Genomic DNA, 14,899 nt, shown 5'->3' with positions numbered 1-14,899 from the left:
CGCCGCCCTCCGGCGGCGTTTCCCGCCCGGGCCGGGGAAGTGACGTCCCGGCTTGCTCCGGAAACACGGGCGCTGCAGCCATGTAGGTACCGTTACCGGAGAGTGGACGGCGGCGGAGCGGCCATGGAGGGCGGCGGCGGCGATGATGATGACAGGTAGCGGCGGGAACGCGCAGCGCTTGGCGCCATCGGGGAGGGGGCGCGCGCCGGCGGGCGGACGGGACCAAGCACGGAGCGGGTGGGGGGGCTCTCACGCCTTGATACCTGAGGATAAGGGGAGGGGGGAGCATCCGGTGCCCCCCCGCCGCGGGTTGGTACGGCCCACCCGGGAGGGGGTCACTGCGGGGCGGTGGCAGTGACGGTTCCCCCCCTTCTCTCCCCTCTCCAGCGGCGCCGCAGCCCCCCCGCTGCCCAACCTCACCCCCCGGCACCGGCAGCTCATCCCCACGCCCTGCGGCCCCGTGAGTACAACCCGCCCCGGCTCCTCCGGGCTGCCCCCGGGAAAGACCGCGGCTCCGAAAAAAAAAAAAAAAAGGGGACGCGAGAGCAAAGCGGGATGTGTACCCGAGGTGCCCCTGGGACACCAGGGCTCCCCTGCTTCCGAAGAGCTGGTTTTGCTTAAATAAAGCTGTGTTTTGAAACAGCCAATAAGTGCAATTGATCCAAACCTCCTGCAGGTCCTGGTAGGACGCGTCAAAATCCAAAATCCAAAGCCGTGGGGTAGCAGCAGTGCCACCGCTCGGCCCTGCCTGCAGGTGACTCTCCCGTTCCATCCGCCTCTCGGTGAAGCTTCACCCCCCCCCCCGCCTTTTCCTCACAGAACAGTAAAGTGACTTTTGCCAGCGTGCGGTTTATCTGTCCCCACGACTGAAACTACCCGGGGTGAATGGAAAAAAATCTTACTCGCATCCTTTGCGCATTGCGTGGAAGTGTGAACTCTTATTTACAATTTTCTAAAACGATCAATCTTGATATGGGGAACTGGGAAAAAGTTACTTGCTGAATATTGCTATCTTTTGACCAGCGTGTCTGTGGACAGTGGCAGTTTTGGTTTCAGGAGATGAACTTATAACGCCATGGCCTTTGCGAGGCACTGGGAAAAGCAGGAGGCAGGCTGTAGGTATAGACCAGAAAAATCTAGGCTGAGACCAGTTACAAAATAAAGTTAGAGTTCTCCCTTCCTGAGCAGTTTTGGAGTTTCAATTCAATTGTAGAAAGTTTATGCTCCTTTTTTTCCAAGGAAAACTCTGCATTTGTGTCACTTAGCCAGCCTGCTTTAATGCTTTTCTTAGGAACAGCAATTATTTTATACTGCGCTATGTGTCTAAAAATTTTCTTCCTTTACAGATAAAACCTTGTTCAGAGCTCTCATTTCCCGTGAAGATCTACTTCTGTGTCACTATTCTGTCTCTGCTAAGTGTAATAGGGCTAACCATAGAGACGCTCGTTCGGCAAACTGAGGAAGATTTCACCATTTCTCTTATTCAGTTAGTTGGAGTTGGTAAGAAACATACTGTTTATATTTTAAAACAAATATGTTTTTTTTCCCCACTGTAGTAATTAAGCAGCAATTGAAGTTTCTTGTTTCACTCCATTTGGCCTGATATATTGCACATAGGATCTTCGGATAGTTTAGCACTAAGAAGCTAGATGCTTTTGCCATTGGCCCTTTTTCCAGTAGTATTTTAGAGAGAGGATCAGTAATAGATATGGTGTCATCCAGAATACATTCATGTGTGAATAGTGTGAAAAAATACTTGGGTTTTAGAAAGTTTTCCTACAATTGTCTGTCTTACTGGTGTTTCTTAAGGCAGATGTGGCAAAGATTTCACTTTCAGACAGCTGTCACTTTATGTAAGATATATTGAATGTTCAGCTATGCCAGAAAGAGCTTACCTTACCCCTTCCCATTCTAATGCCTGCGCAGTAATATGCTGGGGAATTCAGAGGTGTCCAGACTCCAAGGCTTGTCATAGAACATACATCTCCTGACATGAGCCATTCTTATACCTCAGTTATAGCTGGTTTCAAGGCAGCTTCCTACATTGCAAGAAACCAAACATACAGTTTGATCTGAAACAAGAAAACGGTAAGACATCTCTCTGTGTTAAGTTCCTGCAAGGATGTTGCTTCACTGGAAGTATTTTAATAATATAAGGACCAAATTTTTTTAAAGCTCTCTCTTTTTTTTTTTTTTTTTTGTCTAATAATTTTTGTCCCACTAGAAGCAAAATCCAAGTTTTCTTGGATATTTCCAATTAGAGCTTTGATAGAAACTTACGTTCATATTCCTGGGTCCACTTGTATTAAGTAGAAATGAAACTTAATAAGGAAATAAACACAGCTGTAAGTATTTTAGAAAGTCCTCTTCAGTGGCTTCATCAGGTTTTGGCTGTTGGCTTGCTGGCCAAAACAGTGTAGAAAAGAACAGACTCTCTGTGAGCGTAACACCTTGTGTATGAGAAGGACACGCTGATCATAAGCAATCATTGCTTTCCAGCTTTCGTGCTTTCACCCAGAGGGAACAAAGACAATAGATTTGTTCCAGATTCTATAATTAGACACATATAAACAATGCTTTTATTCCAAAACTCCGGTTTGATTAGCGGCTTTTCACACAAGACTCAGCATGCCAACAAAAATTGCAATGCTAGCGCAGACCATTGGCGCCTCCAATCTGTCACCCTGTTTTTGTTAGCAACTGCTGTTTTGTGCTTCAGAGAAAAATGAAGAACCTTCATAACAAATCAAACAAATCACATGATGTTATACATGGGGAAGCTGAAAGCATGCTTGCTAATCTATTTTTCCCCCTCCTACCTTCTGTTGATGCTAATTAGTATTCTATGCTGCAACACACACATGGGAAGAAGCGCACGCCTCTCACAAACCTCTGGTTTAAAGGAGGAAAAACAGTGTATTTTTAACACAGTACTTCAGATTTCAAAGTTTTAATGTGAACAAAAGTTATTGTTTCAACATATCAGTCAGTAAAGATAACATCATTCAGGGAACAGGTTAGAACCATGACTGGCTTACCTTAAGACTTTACTGTGTGTAACCTAACCTCCCTAAACATGCCAAACACGTAAGTTTTCCATAGGGTAAACAAAGACTGACAGAACTGCTAATAGTTCTTTGAAGAAAAATAGATGCCCTGGCTGTAACAATCTCTTGGATTTACCACTAGAGATATTTACTTTAAAGAGGGTTTGGGATTTAAATTGTTGAAAAATGTTCACTTGCCAAACACAAGGGGATGTCCTTTATTTCAGAAATGTGCATATGCTATCTCTGCAAAAATCTTAATGCTCAGAAAAAAGTTTGTTTTCAAATTATTTGTACAGAGTTGTTCTGATTCAGCAGCTGAATTTGCAAAACAAGGAAAATACCATCTTAAATCTTTCAGGTCATCCTGAGGTCATAAGCGTGCAAGAAATCACAAGATTCACTTTATAATTTGCCAATAATTTTCAGATTTCTCAATCGCTGTTAGTAAAAGTGAAAAAGGAAGTTCATTTACTGGAAGGTTTGCTTAGAGACTGAAGTTATTATGTTTTATAATGTTTTACAATTATTTATTACAATTATGTGTTACGCTGAGGGTGGTGGAGCACTGGCCCAGGTTGCCCAGAGAGGCGGTGGATGCCCCATCCCTGGAATCGTTCAAGGCCAGGTTGGCTGGGGCTCTGAGCAACCTGATCTGGTTGGAGATGTCCCTGCTCCCTGCAGGGGGGTTGGAATGGGGGGCCTTGAACGGTCCCTGCCAACCCAAACCATTCTATTATTCTGTTATTCTATGTTACTTTTAAAACTTCTCTGACACTTTGTCCCCATGTCCCACTAGCAAGACTAGATTATCTGATCTGCGGAATCCAGGAAGTAGCCCTCTGGAAAAAGAAATCTATTGTTACTTTGTCTATGGTAAGAATTAACTAGTGTTTGCAGGAGCATCCTATATAAGAATAAAGTATTGATTCTTTTTTTTTATCCTTATTTAAGCTTTGTCAAAAGAGATGTGTAGAGTTCAACAGTGGCACCTAAGTGCCACTATGTAAACTCTCCTAAGACTGGTGGGTTTTGAAGATTTTATAAAAATGTAACTCAGAAATTTCCTACACCAGTTCTTTTCTGGACTAGGGTTTGCGGAGTAGGGTGTTTCAAAATTTCCACAACAAAAATAAACTGTTAGGAATCCAGTCTGTCTAAGTTCAGTTCAACACACCAGCCATTGTAGTGGTCAGAACCACACAAACATTACTGCAGAGGTATGTGTAGGAGTAGTAAATTCCTTGTTAGTCACTTCAGTTACTCTCACTGGGAAGATTATGTAATTTCAGTTCTTTAATAAAAATAGCATTGCTTCATTTAATTCAAATACACTATTTAACATAGTGTTCAATGTAGTATTAACAGAATTATGTACCACAGCTGCCAGTAATTTGGATAGCTAATACGTTGCCATTTTCAAAGTGTTACTTCACAAGTAATTTAAAAATCTATCAAATTATTTTTTTTTCTTGTACGCTAAACACAGAGGAGAGTACTCATTTCAAGTATCTGATCCAGGCTCCTTGGTAAGAATAAAGATCCACTCTCGACTGAGTTACTTCCATTTTGTCATCTGGACCAAGCATATTGAAAAGTTGCACCACGTACGATCTGTGTTCACCTGGTAACTGACCTTTCCTTCTCCTTCTCAGTGTTCTGTGTATACTACGTGACCAGAGGAATCCTGCAGGAGAATCGCCAGGAACTCATCGTCTTTGTTCTTTCCATCTTGCTAGTGATGTTTCGTTCCATCGTCAACTTCACCGTTCTCTCTGCTGAGCAAAAGCCAAAGCTCCTGGTTAGTCTCCTGCCTTTAATTAACTTTGCTTTTCACCACATCTTGGATTTGAAAATCTTAGAAAGGCAAGACGTCTGTGGTAAGGGCACTGATAACAGAAAAATCAGGCTGAATTATTCCTACCACTGAATAACAAAATGTGCACCTCCACAATTGCAAAACTGTTTCTGTGAGCTATTCTATGGGTTTCTTTATGGCTGTATCTGAAAGGAACATAAATATAAAATAAATTTACTCACAAAAGATTACCGCAGAAGATATCCTTCACTTCCCCTACTCTGCTTCAGATTTCTGTCTATAAAATGACTGGCGTAAAGTCCTGTAAATCTAGCCTACAAACAGAACTGGAATCTCAGGTCTATATGCAAGGACATAGCCATCAGCCCCACGGCTCCATAAATGCAGCAATGTGTTTTTGAGAGAGTTACAGTCACCTGCCGCAAGGAAACAAAAAGATACAATGTGCTCGGGGGGAAGTACTGCCATTCCAGATTATCTTGTTTGCATTTCGTAACAATAAAATGTAACACAGGGATTGTATTCTATGTATTACTAAGATTTGTAGTTAAAGACTTGAAGTTCAACTTCCGCTTGCTGTATTTCTCAGCAGTCCTTCCCTTTTTTGGTCGCATATTTATCACAAATATGAGAAGAAGGTTCCTTGCTGTGAAGTCATCCAAAAATTATTCTTCAATAGAAGAGATGGCAACCAAAGCAGAATTTGCTTATTCAATTTACACATCAATTGTACATTTAGTTGAACATACAGTAAACTGGGTTGTTAGGGCCAATAAGGAACAGGCACCAAAGAGATGCAAATTACTTTAAGGTATGCATCCCCCTCATCAGTTTATATATTAAACAAGAACCTCAAAGTAAAGGCTGGTGTAGAAAATGTACTATTAAGGATTTTTTTTACCACTATAAAAGTTGGATTACTGTAGCTCCTGCTTCCTGAGCAAAATTTCTGAGCCGGAACAAGACATATTAGTATAAATATTCTCATATCAATGTAATTATGAAGGATCCATGAAGGATCCATCTTTAAAGCAGCAAACATTTAGTATGAATGCTAGCAAAGTTGTAGATACAACCCAGACAAAACCAATATTTTCCAAAATGTAAGTAGTACAGCATTGAGAATAACCCACTGTCCACACTGAAATCAACGGGAAGGTTCTTACCAGTTGGTTTATGCCATACAGGAAGCTTAGAGCCAGCCTCTGTCAAAGCAAGCTGTTTCTTCAAACTGTATAATAAAACCTGAAACAAAACCTTGCTAAAAGTGGTCAGGATATCACAGGGAGCGCAAAGGTCATTTTTCTCTTAACAGTTGTAGAACTACTCCATTGAGGGTAACATAAACCAAAACAGCCAGTGTGAGTTTGCAGTTATTAACAAGTGGTTGCAACAAATGGCAAAAACCATCACCTGATCTTTGCGCTTAACACTGTGGGAAACTGTCATCTTTAATTGTTGTCTATTTAAAATGCTACTACTAGGCAGCCTGGTTCTCCTTACTTCTTTATTCTGTTCTTTCCAGTTAGAAGATTCACGGTTAAAGTCTCTCCCTGTTTTGGCATGGCCAGTCATATCCTTGTTTCTCTCCCATCAGGCCCGCTTCATTCTGATCCTCTTGGTTGGCTCCTTTGACGTGATATGTGCCATCATCCTCATTCAGACTCAAAGCATGATGGCCTTTCGAGTGGGTGGTGCTTTAGAAAGCCTACAGTCACAATACTTCATGCTGAACCTCTGTTTTTCCATGTTGACCTTTGATCTTCAGGCACAGGTATAGAACTCTCCTCCTGGGTTCCCTTTTTTCCCTCCCATTGAGAATATTTTAGACTAGCTGAGCTGAACTATTAACTTCCTAGAGCAATCCTGCCTGTATCTTACCTTTTAGGTAAGATTAGCTTAATAATGGTCATCTCTCCAGGTGTTTGCTATAGGGAAGCTTAGTTAAAATCCATACAAATACATCAACATATATTTTATCATTGTCCTGCCCAAAAGGAAAACCAACTCTTATTTTTGGGAGGTATGTCCATAAAAACAATTGCATCCAAAAGCTCCAACCCGACATGGCCTCCTAAAATAAGAAAGGTTATCACTGCACAGCATCTCAGCCTGCAGTCTCTTGCTTTCCAGCCATCACAGCTGTCTCCTACATTTGTGAAAATGCTACTGGGATGGGAGAGGGGAGCCTGACCTAGCAGGGCTATCAGGGTGGGATAGCAACATGAAGTTACACATAAGTGAAGTGAACCCACGATCTGTTTAGAAAGAGTTTGCACTTCTGTACACTACCCTTCGTTCTTACTTTACCACTGTATTACCTTATGCTTTATCTGGAGCACATCTTACTACTTTCCCTGTTCTTTGTTGCTGCTAATACGGCATACAGGGAAGTACGTCTGTCCTTGTGTCTTGTCTCATACTGTCTGCCAGTTTTTGAGGAAAAATTTTACTCTTTAGACCTGTGCCCAACTTCCTGTTGCTGCGGGTTTCTGTCAAGTATTTTCTGGTGGGCTGTATAAAAACTAATCATCTTACCAAAACTTTGCCTCTTTTCTTTCAGCTCTGCTTATGTATTCTGCTGATAAGCCTGCATGAGATCACCCTTCTACATAACATCATCTCAGCAACAGGGGTTGCTTGGGCCTGCCTGAAGGTGACCATTGGCATCATCGCAGTAAGTGTTAAGCTAACAGCAACACTAGCAAGGATGGTCGACTTCTGAGACTACAAGTTCTCACCCTGAGCAATTATCACAGGCTAGAAAGTCACAGCCATCCCATTCTACATAATACTGCTAAGGGGAAGGGAGCCAGAATGGATCCCAGCAAAAAAAAAACAAGAGTACCAACAACAATGAAGTCAGGTTTCCTATAGATCTGTGTCTCTCAACTGAGCATACAGGATGAAACAACATCACAGTTGTTACTCCTTTCTGAGGGGCACTGTTTTACTCTCAGTCCTTGATCACCTACTTTAATGAAATCTGTAGGATCACAGTATCTTCACTATTTCTACCTCTCTGACAAGGTTAGCTGAAACTGGCAACAGTCTTCCAAATTATTATGAAGACAGATACACAGGCGCAGTGAGACTGCACAGGCCTTCCATCCTTAGGAAACCACACCAAAAAGATGAGTGGTCCTTTATTGGGGCAGCTTCTTTGAAGGTGGGCCACAGTTTTCAGGTTAACTTAAGGATCTGTGAACTTGAAATGTAGTTTTTCATGTCAGTCAGACTGAACTTCCTCTGAAGTCTTGAGAGCTCAGAAGGACTGCAGAATCAGGGTCAAAGTACATCAGATATGCGAGTCTTTTATTAGCAGGAAGGAGTTCAGGGAGTTTGGGGTTTGTTGTTTTTTTAGGCTCCTTGGGTGTTTGCCTTAGCCTTTCAGACACATTCCTGATAGCTGAGATACAGCTTTCCAAGTACTTTGATTGCTCTCCTTGCTATAAAATGGAGCTAACACCAAGCACTGTGCTTTTAAGATAATTCAGTAAATTTAAGTGGGCTCCTTACAAACCTTTGTGCAGCACTAGATCTTTGCTTTCGTTAAATTGTATCAGGTGTAGAAAGAAGGGAGCAAGTGGAACCATGTCTGTTTTCCTACTAGGATTAAAAATGTAAACCTTTCAGCTACTTTCCCCTACCTTCAGAAACAAAGTTGATCCATCCAGTTGCCCTTCACTACGAGTTCTTCGCTTCTCCTCGATTTGGCTTTAGGCATTAAAAAAACCCACTGTTTCTTTTAAGAAAAGAAAGACGTGATTCAGTTAAATACACGATAGCATACACGATATTCCTTATGCTGTCAATAGCAAACATGTTTCTTAATAGTTCAACTAGTAATAGTAAATGTCCCAGGGGTAAGTACATATTCTTGCCCTTTGCTCAAAATTGTCTATGTTAGAACTACTTGAAAGCTACTCATTACCCTGTCTAGGTACATTACTGACTTCTCTACTGGAAGAAGTTAACAACTTCTTGTCTAACTAAGAAATAGCAAATGTAAAATTAATGAAAAAAAAAAATGAGTGCTGTATTTCAGTAACCGGCAGCACTGCAGGGCAACAGCAACTTAGAAAAGGTGGATGCATTTCATAGGAGTCTGACAGCTTTGCATGCAAGGTGAAAATGATTCTGTCTTAGGCTAGGGCACGTAGACAGTTTGACAGAGGGGTCACAATAGGAACTCGTTTTCCTTACCCTGTTCAGACAAGTTTTTCACAATCAGCTCCTGGCAGATGATGCAGCAGCAGAGAAACACGTATCATTGTCTTGTTTGGTGCTCTCAGAAACTGCACCTGCTATGAAGCTGTTATGTAAGGAAGGTATGGAGACATACATAATCCACCAGAAAGTACAGGCATAATAGAAGGGAAAACTTGGAAACGCCTCATACACATTCCTTTCTGGTAACCGCAGTACCTGAAAGCACAGCTAAACCTCATGCTTCCTTATTTCTGGGTTGATGCACAAGCCCTTTCACAAGGGGATTATTCTTTTTTTTTTTTCTTCTTCTGTTCATATACATGCTCTCCCATTTACATAGCGGATTTATTTTTTCTACTTCCATTACTTATTTTCTCTCCTTTCTCATGTTAATTAGTAATTCTGTCTTCCTCTCTCCTCTTGTTTCTCAGCCTTTGTTTTCCTTTCCCTTTTGGTCTTATCCTAAGAGGAGCACTATGCAGTACCAGAGAAAACAGAGACAATAGTAGAGGTGGCAGAGAACAAACTCTCTTGGGTGAGGGACAGTTCCCTTAATGCTTTTGTAGAGGTGCATATATTGACCAGTGCAGAAGGATCAGTATTGATTTTTGGGGAAATCTGTGGCATCTAACCTTATCATAGCGTTGGCGCAGTCACTGCTTTCATTCCCAGTGACTCAGCTGTTTTCTTTCATTTGTTCAGACCTGCCCTTCCAGTTCAGGACTGATGAAAGTTGCTACCTGCTGGAAAGCAATCCATTGTTTCTTCTTTCCCAAGTCCCACAGTTAATGGGGAAATAAAGTTTTTCTGACAGTTAAATCCTCTTACTTCTCCCACATTTTAGTTCTCAGTGACTTTACTTCTCTGTAGTAGAAAAAAAGGTGGAGTAAAAAGTCACAGAGGGCTTTCAGTCTGTTAGCTATGAAGACATTAATTTGATAGAGAAAAATCTGAGCGTACCCAAAGAAAAAGTCCATCAGCTTAGATACAACTCAAAAGAGTCAGCTGCTTCTCTATTTAAGCTAGCTGGGAGTTATACTGTCAGTATTAGAAGGCAGAGCTCAAGAGGCTGCTGAGATGGCTCAAATGACAGACAGCTCTCCGGAGGTGTCTGTGAAACAACTGGTTCTGATTTCACCAACATTGCTCCTGGCCCAGCTCAGTGGAAAACAGAGACCATATTTCCTGCTAAAAAAACATAGGTAGAGAAGGCAAGCAGAGAGCAAAGTTGCAACTGAGAACTCAGCTAGACCAACACTTGAAATGCTATTGAAAAATCAACTACATACAGCCTTTACAGAGTATATAGCAACGAGTTATAAAGCTGTATATATTTCATCTTATTTTACAGATTTTAAAAGAACTGAAACCTCTAGTGTGGATTTTTCTGAGTCAGAATGTACCTGAAGTAGTTTATCTCATCTACCTGCTTTACACGGTAATTCATCAAACTTACTTGCTCAATAGTGCGGCTGGAGGCCTTCTCTGGATCCTTGGGCCCAGAACGTGGTGCCTCATTGCCGAGCCTCACTCCCCTTTGTTGCAGCTCCTGTTAGAATCAATGAGAGCGGCAGGCACGTCCTACCTCTTCAGGATCAACTTTTCAGACGGGAACCACATCGAAATTCTTGAACTGATAGGTTAGAGGGAGAGGCCCTGGAAGTCTCTGCAATTGGCAAAGTGTCTAGAATGATTAGGGAAAGATGCAACAAAATCTTCCAGTACAAGATACACAGCTCTGCAAAAACGCCTCCCCTCCTTCACGAGAAGTCTCAAATGGTGCCAGAGCATTTGACCATCTGCAGGCCCTCAGGTCATTATATTTTAAAGAATTTCTTAGGCAGCACCCCCAGCTGTTGATCCTGATGTAGCCAAAACAAAAGACAGTGCAAGCCAAACAAACTCCAGTGTTTGGCATTTTTTGGCACTATAATAGTGATAAAGCTCTTATCACTGGGGCACCCCAGCACCTCCCACAACACACCTGTGAAAGGAGGTGAGGAAGAAGAAGGGCAAAGCAGATTGTTCATCATGGGAAGGGCTCGAATGCTGATAGCAGCCAGTGTTTCTCATACTTCACATAGTCTCCAGATACTGATAAAAGTCCAGTGGCTGCAGTCATCCAAGTCCCTGGGGTTCTGTTTATTAAAATATGCGGTCACATCAGGCTCTTCCAGTTATTCACAGAGCTGTTTGATCTGGCAAAGCACAGAAGGACCGCACACTGGCTTTGGCGGCTATACTTTACGAGTACTGCAGTTAGGAAGAAAAGTACAGGTGGTGGCTTCTGACACAAGAGTAACATAACTTGAGAACAGCTGGGTCTCCTTACCTTTTTGCATGGCAACAATGAACACGCAAGAGTGCCCAGCAAAGGAGGGACATGCGATACAATACTCCTCTGTGCTAGAGAGATCTGTAATATAGTCACATAGAGACTGAGATATAAGATGAAGTCTGGTTTCCTTATCTCCAGCTTAATTGTTTTTTTCAGTTTGGGCACAGTACTGTTTTCGTATGCCTTTAATGATGCAGAGATCAGAAGGTATAATGCATTTAGCCACAGTCAGTGTGCAGCCAGGGAACCGTGTAAAGTGAGACAGTTTAAAAGTGACCAGGTTTTTTTACCCCAATTACTATCTAGTGACTTCTTTCAGAAACTTAGTGGTTGATCGCATTTTATAGCTTCAGGTTTTTGCAGCACTAGGTGTTGATTGCTGTATGTCTCCTTTTTCTTACAGGTGATAAGGGAGTGGGGCAAAGGGAATTCTTACACTCTGGAAGCTGCCTTCATTATCGGCTCTTGCATTTCTGTTGCAATAAAATCCGTTCTCTTTTGGGCACTGATTCACGTGTACCGCAGCTTTGGGCAGGGGCTGAGAGAAAGAAGTAAGTACTTAAAAAGGTTAACTTAATTAGGAAGGTTGTAGCCTGCTGTATCACAGTCACAATTAAGTCGAGAGCTTGTCGAGCCAGGAAAATAGTTACAGGTAGTCACAACAGAAGGCAGATCCCTAATGACACCAAGCACTACTGCAGCCTCAGAATTTACTGGCCTGACAAAGTTCAGAAGCTTGGATGGAACATAGGTGAACTCTCCCTGAAGAAAACTAACATTAGTCAAAGGTGCTTCCAACCTATGCAAGAATTTGCTGCTATCCACAAAAACAGACCTGTGTGGAAAAAAATCTGCTCTATACAAGATACATGTAATGTTTCTTCTTTATCATGCTGTTTAACCGCCTTATAATAGCTAAGAGAGACAGAATAAAGGGACCTAGAGAGCCACTAATCTTGAACTACCCAAACCTCCTTTTCCATGAAGGACATAAATGCTGCTAGGCATTGGTGTTGACGGATCTTCCTTTCTTCCCACAGTGTTTTCTTCCTATGGAAGGATCAACTCCTGAGCATCCCCCGTGTGCTCTATCTGCAGCTCTTACAGAGTGAAATCATAGCTGGGGAAGTTCTGATCAAGTACTTGAGAATGAGTCAGTCTCACAGAAGTAGAGGAAGTGACTCAAGAAAATGTCTACACATTTCTTGGTTCGTATTGTGCTAGGGGACTATAGCAGTGCAGCTGGTAACTTAGTTTCAAAAGCAAAGCTTTTAAATTAAAAGGAAATTAACAGTAATCCTCCCGATTCAATGAATTTTGCTAACAGGACAATGCATCTTTCACTCCTTGTTTTCCTGATGTTGCTTTGTAACTGCAGGAGCTTCACAACATGCATGCGAGTAGAGAACGTTATTAATATAAATGCTGTTTTCCTGGATGTACACAAACATAACAAAAATAATTTGCACACCCATCTTTTATTACTGAGTCTAGAAGTGGATTGCCTTGTCATCATTTCTGAACTCAGATCTGCTGCTGAACAGAGGTCAAGCCCCGGAAGCTGTTCTGATGACAGCTGTATTCCCTGATCTCCACTCTGGCTGTGTGATGGCTTAACCCCAACAGAAGGGCTAGGGCTCTTGTTCCTCCTCTGACTTCAGAATATTTCAATAATTTATTTTTTTTTTAATCCCAGCTACACATGAAAACTACTCAATGTAACTTCATGCCTTCCTATACTGTATCTAACCATGTGCCATTTGATACACAAGGGTGACTTAAAATAAGCATTTAATATTGTAACTTAAAAGTTTGGTATTTTATTGATTGGACACCTTTAGCTACTGGCTGTCTCTTTTTTAATAAAGTATAAACACAGTTATACTGTGCGCATGGATACTTATTTCTCGTATCAACAGTGTGCTATGAACACTGCCGTTACATTCCTCTTCAGATACATCTTTGACTTGCGAGTACCCGTGCACTGCAAAAAGGAGTTACAATAGTTTATTGCAACTTATTAGGGAAATTTACAAAGATGATCTCAAAAAACTTCTATAAAAAAATATTTTTCTCATCCTAGTCTTCTAAACCTGAAACAAATCTATTTTATAGATAGCACAATGGAGGTATCAGAGTGCATACAGCTGACGATATCAAGAGAAAGCACGCGAGTACCAGCTGATGACTGTGACTTCATTCCACAAGTCAAAATGTGACTATGAATTGTTGCTGAAACGGAGGAACACAATTAAGCATATTCAGTCCTTTTCTAAAACAAGCAAACACGCAGCAGCTCTTGCCTAGAGCAGGACCAGTAAGGGAAGACTTCAGTTTTGCAGTAGGCCTGTACTTGGTCAAAATGTGCTGAAGAATGTAGGCTTGTGCTATGCTCCTTTTATCTTCATAGCAAGGAGACAGCAGAAACACAATTGTATCATTCGAAAGAAAAACGTTGTGATTACATTTGAACATTTATCTCCCCAAAAGCAGAAACGTATTGTTATGCCTTGGGGAATTAACCTTCATATTTTCACAGAAAAATGTTCTTATTCCTGTCTAAGGTCTTAAGTTTGTGTGGAAATCTGTCTGTTCTTTTTCACAAGGTCTTTTTCACAAATACTTGTGTAGATAAGAGCTACTACGCTGAATCTGTGAAAGTTTCCCGATACACAATCCTGTCATAATGTTTGGCCTACCATAAATTGAAACACTATTTTTTTTGCCCTGCCATTCTAATCCTGGATGTAAACAATCATTAAACCAACTGGTTCGGACAAGCAACTTCACATTTTCTATTATTAAAACAGATTAATCCAACTAAATCCAAAGTTAACTTTGGATAAATCCAAAGTTACTTATCACATTTTTTACTGGTATTCACCAATAGAAGAGGAAAACAATGGGAAGAACCCACAGTGTTCCAAATGGAAGCTACTGCTCTGCATGTCATCAAGAACTTCCCCCGTCAAAAGCATTCAGCGACTTTTACCCAGAATGATACCTAAAAGGAGACTTCAGTTTTAGGTAATTTGCACAAATTCTTTACATAACACCTGATAAATACACAAACATTTCCCCTTTTTTGATCAATCATCTTTTCCATGCTGTACGAGAAATATCTCAAAACCAGCATGTAGAGAGGCTGCTGCTGCATATGCAGTAAAGTGCAGCCAACAGAAAAACTCCAACTACTCATAAGCTTCATTTTCGCATGAGTATCTTCTACCTATTCTTTGTTCAATTTTTCATTGTGTATTACTGAAAAAATGAATCAATTTGCTCTTTTCCCATCACTACAAAGTATTGCTAGCTTTAATTGCATTTCTGTGCATATAGTTTCCTGGTTTTCGGTTTGAGGACAATACATGAGACCAAACAGAATGGGCACTCATACTGCATTTTCAATCTCAAACTTACTAGATATCCAAATTATCAGAGATTATCTCAGGTTATTGCCTTATATATTTCCTTCCTCACTTT

General features: G+C 41.3%; 1 protein-coding gene across 1 annotated transcript; it reads left to right on the top strand.

Moving 5' to 3' along the window:
• Window positions 1-19: 19 nt before the first annotated feature.
• Window positions 20-13,295, top strand: LOC104476773 (uncharacterized). The gene is made up of 9 exons (XM_086764756.1): window positions 20-155; window positions 388-460; window positions 1,347-1,500; window positions 4,703-4,848; window positions 6,464-6,640; window positions 7,430-7,543; window positions 10,430-10,516; window positions 11,820-11,967; window positions 12,457-13,295. The coding sequence occupies exons 1-9, from the start codon at window positions 124-126 to the stop codon at window positions 12,486-12,488; spliced, it is 963 nt and encodes a 320-aa protein (XP_086620882.1). The 5' UTR covers window positions 20-123; the 3' UTR covers window positions 12,489-13,295.
• Window positions 13,296-14,899: the final 1,604 nt, after the last annotated feature.

This window comes from Chlamydotis macqueenii, chromosome 21 (genome assembly GCF_036417535.1).
Source record: "Chlamydotis macqueenii isolate bChlMac1 chromosome 21, bChlMac1.mat, whole genome shotgun sequence".
NCBI lineage: Eukaryota > Metazoa > Chordata > Aves > Otidiformes > Otididae > Chlamydotis > Chlamydotis macqueenii.
The sequence above is the reverse complement of the archived record's forward strand: the minus strand, read 5'-3'. Positions and strand labels throughout refer to the sequence as shown.